Source organism: Prunus mume, linkage group LG2 (assembly GCF_029339155.1).
Source record: "Prunus mume cultivar Tortuosa linkage group LG2, ASM2933915v1, whole genome shotgun sequence".
In the NCBI taxonomy this organism is placed as follows: domain Eukaryota; kingdom Viridiplantae; phylum Streptophyta; class Magnoliopsida; order Rosales; family Rosaceae; genus Prunus; species Prunus mume.
The window spans coordinates 1,449,577-1,465,589 of NC_142699.1; the positions used below are offsets into that span (position 1 = coordinate 1,449,577).

Below are 16,013 nucleotides of genomic sequence, written 5' to 3' on the forward strand. Positions count from 1 at the left end.
TCTTAAAACACAACCACTGTACGGGATCAAGTTTTGAGAGAAATAAAGTTAGGTTTCATCATCTTCTCCGCTCCGCAACACCTCTGCAAAAAGTGATTGTGTGATGAGGTTCTATTCCCAGGCAGCACACTGAGGCAAGCGGAATCTCGGTCTGTGGGGTCAAAGTAACCCCAAGTCAAATTCTCATTATATTTCTGGTTTAGTTGCTACCCAACCTTTGTGGTTGGGAGACCCTAACCGATTTCCTTTGAGGGTAGCGTGTTTTATTAGGAGCAATGTAAAGCTTTCCTGCATATTGCTGCTTTTGTAATGGTGGTGATCATGCTTCAGAGTACATAGATTTTTGTTTACAGGTTCAATACATAGATTTTTGTTTATGCTCGGTTTTGTCATGAAGCAATCATGCTCAGTTTTGTTTATGAGGTAAAAAAAAATTAGGGAAAAACCCAACTATTTCTTTTCGTTTTTTTAAAGGGGTTAATATACTATTTCGAGTATAGCCGTGCGGCCATATTATTACTTTTTAAAAAAAATGGATTATATCCATGCGGCTATACGATTTCTTTTTTAAAAAAAATTAGCGAAACCCGGTATATATAAAGGAAAAAAATTAGGGAACAACCGTGTATAGCCGCCCGGCTATACTATTTCTTTTAAAAACTCGGAATAACCCCTATAGCCGTTGGGCTATACTTCTTAAAAAATGTATAGCCGCGCGGCTATACTATTTATTTAAAAAAAATAGAACCAAGTATAGCCGGCAGAATATACTATTTAGAAAATCCAAGTTCAAAGAAAAAACAGTTATTGACTAAACTATTTCAATCAGTTCAGTCGTTCGATCAACCGAACTATCATCAAATTTTCTCAGTGAGCAAACAGAAAATCACACATTCAAGAAAAAAAAGAGAGAACAAAATCAAGGAGACAACTTTTCATGAGGGTAAAAAAAAAATTGAAAATAGAAGAGAGATAAAGAAAGACCAGTCTGCGAAGATTAGCGAACCGGAGCTTGGTTTCGATTTGCTAAGCGGTGTTAGGAGTCTTGTTACAGTCGACAAGACTCAGCCGTTGTCTAAGCCTCCTGAGAAGTCTTGGAGGCGAGGAGAACGACGCCATTTCTTAAATAAATAAAAAATTAAAAACGCGAGTATAGGCGCACGGCGATACTATTTGTTTGTTAAAAAAGTAGCAAAACCAGGTATAGCAACTATTTCTTTTAAAAAATTAGCAACATCGTGTATACGGCCATGCTAACTGTTCTTTAAACAAAATATAAAAAACCGCGTATAGCCAGTCGGCTATACTATTTATTAAAAAAATACAAAATATATAAATTCCAATTCCTTGATTACCCTACATGTGAGAAAGGGTTGTATATTCTGGTTACATGCAATAATCTTTGCTTAAAATACAGCATCCTGATGCCCTAATAGTGAGAGGCCTTCTCATATTCAGATGCACGACATATCATGAAAACACAAAATCCCATTTTCACTGGAACAAAAAATGAAAAAAATACATAAATAGCTAGAAGGAAGCTGGCATAAAAACTTGAACTGTTTTGATTCTGCAGTCAAACTGCTACCTACTGATAAGTTACCAACATTAACCGAGTAGTGAATGTGTAATCATGTGTGGGGCTAGTATATTGGATAAATGAACCGGATAAATGAAAAGGGAAAACCCACACAAATAGAACTAGACAACGAAAAAGGTTAATGCAATTTATCACTATCCAGCCACTGAAGTGAGGGAACTACCTTGACCAAAAATGACTTTAAATTTTCACCAGAAATTGCATTCCCCACAATGTCTAATTGCATCAACCTCAAGCTTTTAAAAATCTCAGACCAAAAAAAAAAGAAGCTTTTAAAAATCAGAAAAGCTTCCCAATAATTCGTCACACTGACACCCCCAGGCATAATTTCGTCACAGTTCCAACTAGTTTCTTCCGTGTGTGCAAGAGGAGATGAACAGAGATATCTTGTCGTGTCAATAGTGTGTAAACATCTCATTGTAAGAGATATTCAGAACTTTTAGTGACTTCAGCAACCTCAAAGGTCCCAGGGCAGAAAAACTACTGAATTTGTTGACACTCAGATTTAAGCAAGACAGAAGCTGCATTGCCTCCAATCCTGTCCAAAGACCCAAGTCAAAAAGATGATTTGCCACTCAGATTTAAGCAATCATAATCCTGTCCAAAGACCCAATTCAAAAAGATGATTTGCCACTGTATAATTTAGAAGTTTTAGCATTGCAGCTAGTGTAAGAAAACAAAAGCTTTCCAGAATCCAATTTCTAAATCATGAGATGTCCTCTAACAGGCTACCAATATATTCCCAGATTGACCAAACTATGTGTGTATATATAAAATTGTTTCCCAACTATATGAGTTCCACGGGAAGATGGGAAGTAAGAAACAAATAAATTAATATTTTTGGTCATAAATTAAATAAATTAAACTATACCTATATGCAATAAGCACAACTTCCCAAGTAAATTGCAGGAAATTACACACAATCTGGATAAAAAGAAGGCAGGGCTACGAGATAGACATACATGATTCACAACATGAACAAAAGTAAGCATACCTTCAATAGAACAAAGTTCATTGTGGCTGAGGTCTAGCATGCTAACCCACAATAATTTCTCAATAGACCCTATTCGTGATAAGGATATATTATTTAGTCATACACACATAATTACCAATGCTTGCAGAAGCCAAATTTTTATAACTACAGCAGTGTCACTGCAGAGACTCCCTGTTGGAAGTTACCTGCAATACCCACAAAATGTGATAAAAAAAATTATAGAATCCAGTATTTAGAAATCCAATAAAATAGCCTATCCAATCACTTCAAGTGAAGTTGAAACGCATAGCTACTGGCATCATTTTGGACCAGTCTTAGCAAGAAGCAAAATTGCAACACCCAGAACAGCGGATAATGTGCTAGGGCAACAAATGCTTTATCACTTCAGAAATTATATTATCCGATTCAAGTGTCATAAGCATCCTATAATCAAGGTATCAATACTATCCAATTCCCTGGTACTAAGTTGGAAACAATGGTTGAAACACAGATGCATCCAGCATCATCATCAAAATGAGTGTTTTCATTCATCACTTTCATCCCTAAATTAGATTATTTGATTTTAAAGCATTGAGGTCAGTGTAGTCCAGACAAAAAGGTATTGACCTGAGGCGCACATGTAGCAGCACCATTGACAAGTAAGGTTACATCCATAAAGGATTGAGGATTATGCTTGACTACATGAGGAGAAGAGAGCATTACCTCCTGCAGGAAAACTAAGCTGTGCTGATCTTTGTAATACGGAGAATGCAACGGATCCAACTTCATTAAGTCTTTATAAAGTTCAAGAACTTCTATATAATCGACTGTTTTGTTTGTAAATCGGGACAAAAGAACATTTATAGCTGTCAACAATCTCGCAAGCGTCAGAATTCCAATTTTACTGCCAAAAAAAAAAAAGACAAGTTGGATGACTTAGAAAAATAAGGAAATGTAACAAAAGGGCAACTTCTAAATTCAAAGCGGCCATGGCTATGAGCACCGTCCACAAGCTCATACTCATCATGCAAAACCTTCTCTTTTGAGGAGAATCCTTGAGCCTTTTTCTTCAGCAAACCAGACAGAAGTACTCTGCAAGTTCCTCAATTAGATTCCACTAGTAATAAACATGTTTAAGCATGGGTGCATCATAACGCAGAAGATGGAATCACATAATTGAGCCTTCCGTATGGGTTTTTTTGTTTGGTCAACGCTGGGAGGTGGGGAAATATTACTTGGGTTTTTCAAGGTGCTGCTGAGGGGGAGAGGGAACACCTCAACCACTGAGGTAGGCAGCTGTTTGGTGACAACATATTCAGATCAAACAATCAACTTGAAATGGTTTCCAATTCCAATTATTAAACTTAAATTGGTAAAAGAAAATCCAAGTGCTACCTATGATGTTGCCACATTGAGTAATTGCTCAAATTGTCCTGGTTATCTTGTATCATTTTGTTGGTAAACTTCAATTCCTCATGGTCTGATGTATTGAACAATGTAGCTAAAAATCTGAAAAATGAAAATAAGAAAAGAAAAGGGAACCAACTAAATTAAATAAGTTGAGGTGTCAGCACAAAATGGAAATTGGTAGCTGAAGTTTGACCTGCGGTGTTTCCAAGCATGGAAATTACGGGAATCACGCCCGTTATTATTCGTGGTCTAAATAATCATTCAAATAAGAAGAAGAAGAAGAATGGGCCTTGCTTAGCCTTCTTAGCACCCATTCACGATGATACCATGCTCCGTAGGCTTTAGGATTCGTTCCCAACGCAATCTCAACCTTTAGGAATAGGAACAATCAATAAGAGACATCAATTTCAAGTCTCTCAATCCATAAAACAAATCAAATCAAAATCAAACAAACCAGTCTAAGTTCTGGGTCGAAAATGGAGTTGAAGTCTGGGTGGGAAGCAGCGAGTTTGTGCTGGACAGCGAGCTTTCTGTAGTTCAAAGCGGTGTACAAGTCGGGGTTTGTCTGGAGGGTTTTGGCACTGAGGTCGAGAGCTTCCTCGTTATAAATCTTCTTGTGGTGGTTGTATTGAGACTGGAGGAACCCAAGCTTTTTGCCCTTGCCTGCTGAACCTGCTTCATCTTCTCTTGTCGGGGCTTTGAGGGGTCGTCCGTGCATTTTAAGATCACAGAGACAACCCTTTTTCTCCCTTTCCTCCACAAATCTTCCTTCTGTTTTTAAGAGGAACCAAAACAGTAGTTATTAGGGGTATGCAAACAATAGTTTCTTTGTAAAGGTTTCAGCCCAAAGGCCAAAAAAAAAAAAAAAAACAAGTCCATCTTTGAAACAACCATGAGCCCAAAATATTATGTCCACCGATTTGCATCGATGATGAATTCTAAACTCGTAGAAATAATTTATATACAGAGAGACAGAGATACAAACCAGAAGGTTGAACTCAACAGCATCACTGAATTGTTGAGACTTAAGGAAACCGTACAGCAAGTGAAGTGCATTTTCATTCATACGTTTGAGGGAAGAAAACAAACACAAAGAAAAGGAAAATGGTGAATTGAAATTACTCAGACGATCAAGAAGAAAACAGCCTGCAATACAGGGCTAAACTACAAAAAAAAACTAGTTCTGCCCTGAAACAAGTCCATTAAACTTACTTATATAAGATAAGAAAATTTAAAGTCATACAAAAATTCTCACTGTAGATGGAATTAAAAGAAGGCATACATTCAAAACTAGTTCTGCCATTTAAAGATCCAAATCCTAAATCCTTCCTAATCCTCTTCTGCATCTGCCTTATCCTTTTTTTTCTTCTTCTTCTTTTTTTTCTCACTCTTATCAGCCTCGTCATCAGCGGCGGTGGGAGTCGCAGCACCATTGTTCTCGGCCTCTTTGTTTTTCTTCTTCTTTTTCTTCTCAGACTTTTCTGTTTCAGGTGAACCAACTTCAACTTTATCTTTGTTTTCCTTCTTCACCTTCTTCTCTGACTTCTCCACATAGGAAGCTTCCAAAACACCATTCTCTTTGTCCTTTTTCTTCTTCTTTTTCTTTTCTGACTTCTCAACTTCAAGCTCAACTTCTTCACTTTTGCTTTTCTTAGCAGGAACAGGAACAGGGCTCTCTGCCCTTTCCTCTAGTTTGCGTTTACACACCTCCTTAGCTTCCTCTTCATCGTTGTTGTTGTCCTTTTTCTTCTCCTTCTCCTTCTCTGCCACGGCAGGTTCAGTGGAGAGCGCAGCAGCAGTGCCTGCAACAATAAAATCCCCACCTGTAGGTAAAACCACATTCCTCATCCATTCTTGCGGGGTACTCTCAGTAGGCTTCCCATGCCTATCCAATTTCCCTTCTGCAATTAACTTCTTCTTCATGGATGCCCTTGGTCCCAATCCCCACTTCCTTGGGTAAGTATCCCGATCCATCACCACCCTCTTAATCTTTGCCACCACACCATGATCACAAGTTGCCATCACAGCAGTGGTCATCTCGGCAATTCCCAATGCAATTGCTTCTCCTTTGGTACTCATAAGCACAACTTCCTCCCCAACCTCAATATCATTCTCAAACCTGAGCAGCCCTGGAATCATTAACTTGGCACCATAGCAGATGGCATTCACTGCTGAGTCCTTGACAACCAATCTCTTATAACTGGTCAAGAGCACCTCAAGAGGCATAATGACCCTCCTCAAATAACTCTCATCCCTGTAATTATCGTACACCCATTGAGCATCCATGACATCGTGCATGGTAACCATGTTGTCTTTCTCGCCCATAATACCAGACCTGACCCTCCTTAGCTCCTGCATATGCCCCCCCACACCAAGAAGCAAACCCAAATGGACACAGAGTGTACGCACATAGGTTCCTGCCTCGCAAGAAATCCAGAAAACGACCAAATGCTTATCTGCATCAAACTCAAGAAGCTTGCTTTCATATATAGTCCTAATCCTAAGCTGCCTCTTGACTGCTGATATCAAAGGCGGCTTCTGAAAGACAGCCCCAGTGAGGGCTTCGAGGGCCCGAGCCACCTTGGCAACATCAGGCACGGCTGAATGCAAGCGTGCAACACAGACATACTCTTTCCCAGCACCCTGCTGGGACTTGACAAGTCGCGTGGCTCGGTCAATGCAGACAATGAGATTACCTGTAACCTTAGGATCCAGAGTACCACTGTGGCCGGTTTTCTCTACGCGAAGGATGCGTTTAATCCAAGCGACAACCTCGTGCGAAGAGGGGTTGGCGGGCTTGTCAAGATTGATAACACCATATCGGATGTACTCGGCAAGAGGGCGCTTAAGGGGCGAATACCCGGAGGGAAGAGGGGTGTAGTGTCCAGTTCGAACATTGAGGCGGTCATAGTTTTTGAGAAGGATAGGCCACTGAGAGGTGTCCATGGAGGGAGTCGAGCTCTGGGGCTTAATCATGAAGTCTTTGTCCAAATCATTGTCTTTATCTCTATGCTTTTTCTTCTTCTTCTTCTTCTCTATATCCGCCCCTTTCGCCACAGCCTTCACTGGGGCCCGATCATCATCAGACGAAGCCATTTCCTGCACATTAAACAGAACAAAAATGAAAAAAGAAAAACTAGAACAGCAGGTAAAACCCAACATCAAATACAAATTTTATTCTGGGCAATAATAAGAGCAAATAATCGCTCTGATTTTTTCATTGTCAAACAAAAAAAAAGCTTCATTAATCATTACATGCTTGGGGATAGTGACTTTCGAAAACAAAGCATCATCATTAAGTTCCCAGTCCAGAGATTAACACAAAATAGCAGGGGTTTTACAAATAAACTAGTTTCAGGTGCAGTGACAGGTTAGGAACCCTATCAGCTTCTAAAGACAAAAGAAGAGACTTTCACATAAAAATCACTTCAGGTATTCATAACAGAAAACCCAAAAGAGGGCAAGTAGAAAATCAACACCTTTTACTTAAAAGCACCTAATTGGAATGGTTCGACGGCGGCAGAGATGGAGAGCCAGATGTGCGGCGGCGTCGAGGAAGAGAAGAAATATGTCGCCTGCCGGGTGGGGGCTTTAAGAAGAGAGAGAAGAGAGGCATAGGAGAGAGAATGGCGGGAGTTAGGGTTATGCAATTAACCCGCTATTTTATTTTGGACAATGCTAACAACCTTCTTCCTGACATTCTCTTTTGAACATTCTCCTTTTTAGATATATATTCTTCTTGCACTTAAAACAATGTCATTAATATATTATACAAGCTAACTTTTGCTTTTCAAGTTTACCCTTATTAATTGTATTCAATTTATCCCAAAAAAATTCACAACTTTCTTACCATATTATTTTTTTTTAATGATAATTTTTTTTATTTAAGAAAATGTCTACTTTTAAAAAAAAAGATGAAATGTCCCTTCTTCTTTTTTAACGTCAAGTTTAGATTTTTTTTTTTTTTTTAAAGGACATTTCCTCTTTTTTTTAAAAGCAAAAATTTTCTTTAAAAAAAATAATTGATGTTTAAAAAAAATTTAATAAGATGGTAAGAAAGTTGTGAAATTTGTTTGAATAAATTGAATACATTTAATAAGGGTAAACTTGGAAAACAAAAGTTAGTTTGTATAATATATTAATGACATTGTTTTAAGTGTAAGGAGAATAACACATGTCAAGCAAAAAATGGAGAAGGTCCAAAGGAGAAGGTTAGAGAAAATGTTACTAGCATTCCTCTTTTATTTTTGGGTTTTTAGGTTGAATGGTACTGAACTTTGACCCGGTTCTCATTTTTGTCCCTCAATTTTCAAAATTGTTCCCTTAGTCTTTTAACTTTAGTTTCGTCATAACAAATGGTCTCACAATTTAGTTCTGTCAATTTTTTCATTAAATTTATGGGTAAAAGGGTATTTTCAGGTTAGTTTTATTTCTCCCCATTATGAAACTTGCCTTCCCGTTAAAATCAGTTGCAACCTTTTGCCAAGACTTTTATTGGAAGACAATATAATGAGGTATCCACAAAGAGAATGTAGGATGAGTGTGGGCATTTGTGTTTTATTTATGGTTATTGTGATGTTGATGATGATAATGGCATCGAACATGTTTGGAAAATGTATGGGAGCAAGGGCAGTAAAAACTTTGAAGCTAATGTCATTCTATAATTAGTTATGCAATCTTGAAATGTTATTAGTTATGAAAATGGCTTATGGAATTTGAAAATTTTGGTTATTTCTATTCTTGACTCATTGACCTCAAGTGATCTCAATTTGCAAATTGCATCCCCAAATGAAACTCTGGATTTTTAGGGTCAGTAGCTCTCCTATATTTCTTGAACGTTGGTAGGCGAATCCTCTGTTTTTTTGTCACATAGCAATTGTTATTCTCATCATTTGAGGTGGTCCCATCATAATAGAAAGCATCAGAACATGCCCCATCATCAGAAATCTCTCATAGCCCTTGAGCTTCAGTCTCAATATAACCTTGTTCATTACAAGACATATCATAAATATCTTTTGAACAAATTTAAGAGCAAATGCGAGTTTCGCAATGGAAGAGAAATAAAACCAACATGAAATGACCCATTTACCCCTAAATGTAACGAAAAAATTGACAGAACTAACGGTGTGACCATTTGTCCTAACGAAATTGAAGTTAAAGGACTACGAGAACGATTTTGAAAATTGAGGACCAAAATGCAAAGTGAGTCAAAGTTTAGGGACCATTCAACCTAGAAACCCCTTTTTTTTTTCCTCTCAAATGGGAGGGCCTTTAGATAAAAATTACAAATTCTTGGCTAAGAGATTGGATTACCTTGGAAAAAAAAAAATCCTAGCCATTTTCTTCCTCTATAAGTCTTAAAGGAAAACTCCATAGAGGGAAGAGGAGAAAGAAGCATCATTGCCCCTCATCCCCTCATATTTTCTCGTCTTTTCTTTTTCGGTTAGTGAATAAGTCTACTAGGGCATTTTGAATAAAAGGCCCCTCGTCTTTTCCTTTTATAAATACTTACACAAGCAAAACAAGAATGAAACTAACTACATTGGATTTGATTTGATTTGATTGGATTCTCACAAGCAAATCCATCATCCAATCCAGTCATGTCGGTTTTAAAAATTAGTAAAGCGATCGTCAAATCATAAAAACCAAATAAAATTGGATTGAATTGAATTTGATCGGCCAATTTGGACATATTGGAGACGTCTAATCCGCTACTTGGGCAAAAACAAATGTCTCATCACTTTGCCCAAATACACTCAAAACTCTCTTCTAACTCAGGCACCAGAGTATTGTGGGTATGCATGTGTCATACCAACGACACTTAGGTGACATGTTTCACCCTTACCACTGCTCCCTAGAGCACATCCATCGTGGCTCTAGACTTTGACATCCAAAGTCTTAGCATTCACCGTACTAGAATCTCGCGTCAATGGACATCATGAATTTGGCTATATATGTAGAGCACTTTTATATTTTTTGTATAATTTTAGTTGTGCTTCTCGAGAGGGCTTAGGGTTTAGGCTTCAAATTTTTTTCTTTTAATTTTTTCAGTTTTTAATAACATTTTATTTTAATCTTTAATTACTTTTTGAATATTTTAGTTCAAATTTACAATTTTAGTATTTAAATTGATGTAATATGACGGTAGGATGAATTTGACACAAAATAGGAAATTGGAGGATAATTGGCGTGAAAAAAAGAGTCGATGACCAAAACGAAACTCGACATAAGTGCAAGTAGGGGTCGCCATTTGGCCCACAAGTCCATGGGCCGATGTGGACCCGTCTAGTCCATTGAGTAAAAGCTTGGCAGCCCATTATAGGTCATGGGTCGTCCGTCTTGTTGTTTAGTGAGCTTGAAAGCCCACATGAAAGCCCAGCCAACAAGTCCATATATATATATATATATATATATATATACATTGAGGATCCTCAAATAATTTTATTTGAGGACGCTTTTAGGTACCCTACAATTTTTTCCAATGATCCAAATCATATATTTTTAGGTTTTCATTCATAGATCATCCTTACAAAAAATTAGACAAATCGGAAATCGTTTCGACATCCAATTATGTCTTACAAAATCAATGAACACTGCTTCAAGAAAGTACTAAAATTTCAATAACTCAATTGAGTGGTCAAATGATATCGGATTCAAGTGATTTTCTGTAGAGATGATCTTTGAATGAGTATCTACAAAATAGACGGTTTGGATTAGTGAAATACAATCCATAGTGGGGCCTACAAGGGGTGTCCTCAATGGAAGCTCTCTATATATATATATATATATATATAACTAACTGGGATTGGGAATAAGTCTAGTAACAACTCTTTTTAGAGCTTTTGGTTTAGTAAAGTCCCGTTCCAAGCCTAATACCTCGATAAAAAATATATATATATAAAATAAAAAAGGCATTTGCCATTAGGCATAGAAACACGCTCATATAACCTAGCCGGTCTCACTTAATCTCTAAGACCTAGCAGCTCTCACTTGACCTATCAGGCATAGAAACACGCTTGGTAAAGTCCAGTTGCTTTGCTACTATTATGAACTCTAGTTTAAATTATTTGCAATTTGTGAATGGTTAAAGATGATGGGCATTGATTAATTAACCATTGACTCAAAACTTTTAACTTTAAAAACTTTATTGTTTATGTTATTTGATATCTATAGAAGAGTGTAATGTCTGATGTGGGTTAAAATGCGCAAAATTCAATTGTAACTTCGAGTACCTTGAGCCAAGCTCCTGGTTCTATAGTTGTCCCTATTATGAGAAATTTCTCTATGGAAGGCTTGAAAAAGGCAAATCTATCTTCTTCTTCCACTGCTACTTATGAGTTACAATTTTACCTTAATTTATCAACAATAGAGGTTGATGCTGATAATAAATTTAGTGTTTTGGGTCGGTGATTTGCTAACTATTCCAGCTTCCATTGTAGCATTAGAATCATGTTTTAGTGAGGTGGTAGAATTATATTCGAGAAGAGGTCCAATTTGAGTCCAAATACAATAGAATCATTAATTTGCTTGAAATATTGGGTCTTAGCCAATTCAAGCATGCAAGATGCAACACAAGATGAGCAAGGCGCTGAAGAATTAATGAACATTAGAACATCAAGACCAAATTGGATGACAATCAGTGAAAATGTTGAGAGAGAATCTAATGAAAATTTGACAAGTTATAGTTGAAATGATATGTAATTGAACACGTTTTGTTTGGAAGATTTTAATTTTAATTTTAATTTTGTATTAAACTTTGATTTTGGAAGGCTATGATATTCTGTATGAGACTTGGATTTTAGTTGGAAGGTTATGATTCTGTATGAGACTTGGATTTTAGATGTATGTTTCAGACTTTGGATGAAAATCATATATTTTTTGTGAATGATTTATTTCCTTTTCCGTTAGCCCATTTAGGCCCGTGAAAGCCCAGCCCATGGGCCGGCTCGACCCCGCTGTTTATTTCCTCAAGTCTGAAAATGCCAGCCCAGCCTCACCCATTGAGCCCTAATAAATAAATATACATATTACACCACGTTACGTATGATTGTCACCTCGAAAACCTTTTACATGCGCCTTAGAGCTGCCGCTCCTCTTTGAGTCTCTGAATTTTCATGCACTCTATTCCGAAGCCCTCTCCAAAGTTGTACTTGTAAGGTCTTCTTCAAACCCTCTTTGAGGCTCCTATATCCTGTCCTCAAATATTTTTAAAGCAGACAGACTGTAGTCTTGATGATTTATGCATTTTTGTCTGTGGTGTTACAGTTGGTGCAGCTAATACAAGTTTTGGTTGACAAGTGAATTGTGTTTTTTAAAGTAGTGAATGAAGATACTAGATGTTTTAATGTTGAATTATGTTTGATTTCGTTTGGGTACTTGGGTTTGGTACTTTTAGTGTATTTTATGGTACCTTCATGTTTCAATCCAAAGATAAATGGTAGATGTTAACTTGATTCTGTTTTGTTGTGTAGACAGACAGACTAATATAAGTAAACATGGTGCAATATAATTTCAAGAAGATGCCTGTGGTACCAAATAGGAAGGACTTCATTGACATTATCCTATCTCGCACCCAGCGACAGACCCCAACCGTAGTCCACAAGGGTTCTGCCATTTCCAGCCTCCGGAGTTCTATATGCGAAAAGTTAAATGTTCCGAACAGAATTTTCGTGAGAAGCTCTCTACAATCATTGATGAGTTTCCCAGGTTGGATGATGTGCACCCATTATATGGTGACCTCCTTCATGTTCTCTACAACAAAGACCACTACAAGCTTGCACTTGGTCAAGTCAATACTGCAAGGAAACTTATTGGAAAGATTTCTAATGATTATGTGAAATTGTTGAAGTATGGTGATTCACTTTACCGCTGTAAGTGTCTCAAGGTTGCTGCTCTTGGCCGCATGTGCACGGTTGTAAAGAGGATTGGCCCTAGTTTAGCTTACCTAGAATAGATTAGGCAACACATATCAAGACTACCTTCAATTGACCCAAATATCCGTACTATACTGATTTGTGGCTATCCGAATGTTGGAAAGAGCTCATTCATTAACAAGATCACTAGGGCTGATGTGGATGTCCAGCCTTATGCTTTTACCACAAAGTCACTCTTTGTGGGACATACAGATTACAAATTCTTGAGGTACCAGGTAATTGATACACCAGGGATTTTGGACCGACCATTTGAAGATCGTAACATTATTGAGATGTGCAGCATCACAGCGTTGGCGCATTTGAGAGCTGCTGCTGTGTTGTTCTTCTTGGACATCTCGGGGTCCTGTGGGTACAGCATTGCCCAGCAGGCAGCTCTGTTTCACAGCATTAAGTCTCTATTTATGAACAAACCATTGATAATAGTCTGCAACAAGACTGATTTGCAGCCATTGGAGGGTATATCTGAGGAAGACATGAAGTTGGTTATGGAGATGAAATCTGAAGCAATGAAGACAGTGATTGGTCTAGGAGGTGAGGCTACAAATGATGAGGGGGTACTCTTAACCATGAGCACTTTGACCGAGGATGGGGTGATTTCTGTAAAGAATGCAGCTTGTGAGAGGTTATTGAATCAGAGAGTGGATTTGAAGATGAAATCCCAAAAGATAAATGACTTCGTAAATCGTTTTCATGTTGCAATGCCACAGCCACGTGACCAGAAGGAAAGGCCTCCATGTATACCTCAGTCAGTTTCAGAAGCTAAGGCCAAGCAAGCAGGGGACAAGGAAAAGAGAAACACGGAAAAGGATTTGGAGAATGAGAATGGTGGTGCAGGTGTTACTCTGCTAATTTGAAGAAGAATTATATCTTAGCTAATGATGAATGGAAAGAGGATGTCATGCCAGAAATTCTTGATGGGCACAATGTGTATGACTTTGTTGATCCTGACATTGTGCATAGGCTTGAGGAGTTGAAACGAGAGGCAGAGGAGGGCGATGATGAGTTTGAGATGGATGACATGGAATTGACTCCAGAAGAGCAAAAGACATTGGTCGAGATAAGGAAAAAGAAAAGCTTGCTCATTCAGCAACATAGGATGAAGAAAAGTACAGCTGAGAGTCGACCAACTGTACCAAGGAAATTTGACAAGGACAGGAAGTTCACGTCAAAGAGAATGGGGAGGCAGCTATCAGATTTGGGGCTTGATCCTAGAATGGCAATTAACCGAGCCCGCAGCAGATCTGTCCCTAGGAGGGGCCGGAAGAGGGAGAGATCAGTTGACAGGGGTGATCCTGGCTTTGGGGATGCCATGGATATGGATGTGGATACACCCAACAAGAAGCTGCGAATGATTTCTAGATCCCGTTCGAGGTCAAGATCAAGGCCTCCAAGTGAAGTTGTCCCTGGTGAGGGCTTCAAGGACTCTTCTCAAAAGTCCCAGGCGCTAAGAAAGGCCAAAAAATCTGTTAAGAAGAGAAACAAGGATGCTCGCCGTGGAGAGGCAGATAGAGTGATTCCCACTTTAAAACCAAAGCACTTGTTCTCTGGAAAACGATCAATTGGAAAAACCCAAAGGCGCTGAGATATTTGGAGGTACCTCAGACATATGACATCAATTTTGATTAGCCTTGTCTTTGTTTTGAGCAAATCCTGGGGGGTGACTTTCTAATTCCTGTCTGAAAGTTCTCTAGTTTTAGCTCTATATGCTAGAGGTAGGTTGCAAATTTATAATCTACATTATCCTGATTTTCACTGCCCTTAGAAAAGGAAATACGTATGTCAGTTTTCCTTGTTCTGTTGCATACTCACTAAGCCGCAAAGAGGCCTATTTTTCGCATATGACTTCATGTATCTAGACCAATTGGAACAGACTTTTTATGTGCACAATCTTTTTGATGTTTTTCTTCTATTAAGCAATATGCCTTTTGTTCTTGCAGGGAAGTAAGTTTGTGCTTTTTTGTATTCTGCACCATGGATTTTACACATGCAGTTGAAAGAGTTGGTTCGTTTTTGGTCCGGCGGGCGTTTCCAGTATGCAAGATCATGTGCATGAGGTCTAATAATTTCCTTAGTTCTTAATTGTATTTGTTAAGGCAATTTTGGATCCTAGATATGCCTAGTTACAATATTTTTGAGTAACGTTCAACTCAACCATCTCATCTTTCCAAAGGCAATTACTCCAGTACTCAGAAAGATGTCATGAATCTCATTTTATTCCCTAGAAGTGATATTGATCCTACTTACTCCTAAATCAAATTTTGCTGTCCTGCTTCACTCAAGTTCGTTAGAATTTCTGTTCAAGATGCTGACTTGGCACGCAAGAGACTCATTTTGTTCCTTATATGTATGACACATGGACGCCACATGTGCAAAAGAAAAAAATAATAAAAAATTGCTGCTTAAAAAGATTGAATTTAGGTATAAAACTAAGAACATTCAAGAAATAAGATAAAAAATACTCCCCAGGTTCTCCTTCCCCACCTCCCCACCTGGTCACCCCAGTTAGTGGTGTAAATGAACTGAGCCAAGCTGAGCTCAAGTTTGTTCATGGAGCTATGGCTTAATTTGGCTAGTTTCTTTTACGAGCCAAGATCGAACGAGTTAAAACAAACCACAACCTGATGTGGTTGTGATTTCTGTACTTTTGTGTTTGTTGATAGTGCTTATATTATTTTGCACTTGTTCAATCTAGTAGATTAATGGTGTGATTTCCTAACAAAGATTCTCAATTTCTCATCAACTTCAAGCATGTATATAAATGCTAAACAAACAGTACTTGAAATTTCTGCATAGCTTCTTGGTCTTGTGGGAAACAAGAAGCATCATTATCATTTTATCATGTATTATCTTTTTGGTCGCTATAGGAGAAGAATATGCCTTTAGGATGGGAAAATCTTGCTTTTTTTTCATTAGGCTGATGTGACCTAAACATTCCTCGTGTTTTTATCTTTCCATAGTATATTGCTTATCTTCAAAGCAAGAATCACATGCTGTTTTCGTGTAAGAATTTTCCCCTTTGGGGTTTCTTGAGAAAATGCTCTCTCAGTGCTTCATTAATATTTATTGCTACGCCTCCGTACATAAAGGAAAAGAAAGC

General features: G+C 38.0%; 1 protein-coding gene and 2 pseudogenes across 4 annotated transcripts; 1 reads left to right on the plus strand and 2 right to left on the minus strand.

Moving 5' to 3' along the window:
- Positions 1-1,549: 1,549 nt before the first annotated feature.
- Positions 1,550-5,058, minus strand: LOC103319199 (geranylgeranyl transferase type-2 subunit alpha 1-like; annotated as a pseudogene). The gene is made up of 8 exons (XR_016124376.1): positions 4,969-5,058; positions 4,438-4,754; positions 4,177-4,353; positions 3,969-4,082; positions 3,594-3,665; positions 3,297-3,477; positions 2,595-2,779; positions 1,550-2,138 (listed from the first exon to the last, which is right to left on the minus strand). The product of XR_016124376.1 is annotated as a geranylgeranyl transferase type-2 subunit alpha 1-like (transcript).
- A 123-nt stretch (positions 5,059-5,181) lies between these two features.
- LOC103319058 (H/ACA ribonucleoprotein complex subunit 4-like) lies at positions 5,182-7,630 on the minus strand. 2 transcript variants are annotated; one of them, XM_089046690.1, is made up of 2 exons: positions 7,480-7,630; positions 5,182-7,082 (listed from the first exon to the last, which is right to left on the minus strand). In XM_089046690.1, exon 2 carries the CDS (start codon positions 7,077-7,079, stop codon positions 5,313-5,315), a length of 1,767 nt encoding a protein of 588 aa, XP_088902816.1. In that variant the 5' UTR covers positions 7,080-7,082; positions 7,480-7,630; the 3' UTR covers positions 5,182-5,312. The 2 variants fall into 2 exon arrangements, with proteins under 2 accessions (XP_088902816.1, XP_016648035.2); XM_016792549.2 differs by having other exon boundaries at positions 7,463-7,630.
- Positions 7,631-12,463: 4,833 nt separating this feature from the next.
- LOC103319059 (nucleolar GTP-binding protein 1 pseudogene) lies at positions 12,464-15,067 on the plus strand (annotated as a pseudogene). The gene is made up of 2 exons (XR_016123657.1): positions 12,464-14,509; positions 14,854-15,067. The product of XR_016123657.1 is annotated as a nucleolar GTP-binding protein 1 pseudogene (transcript).
- Positions 15,068-16,013: the final 946 nt, after the last annotated feature.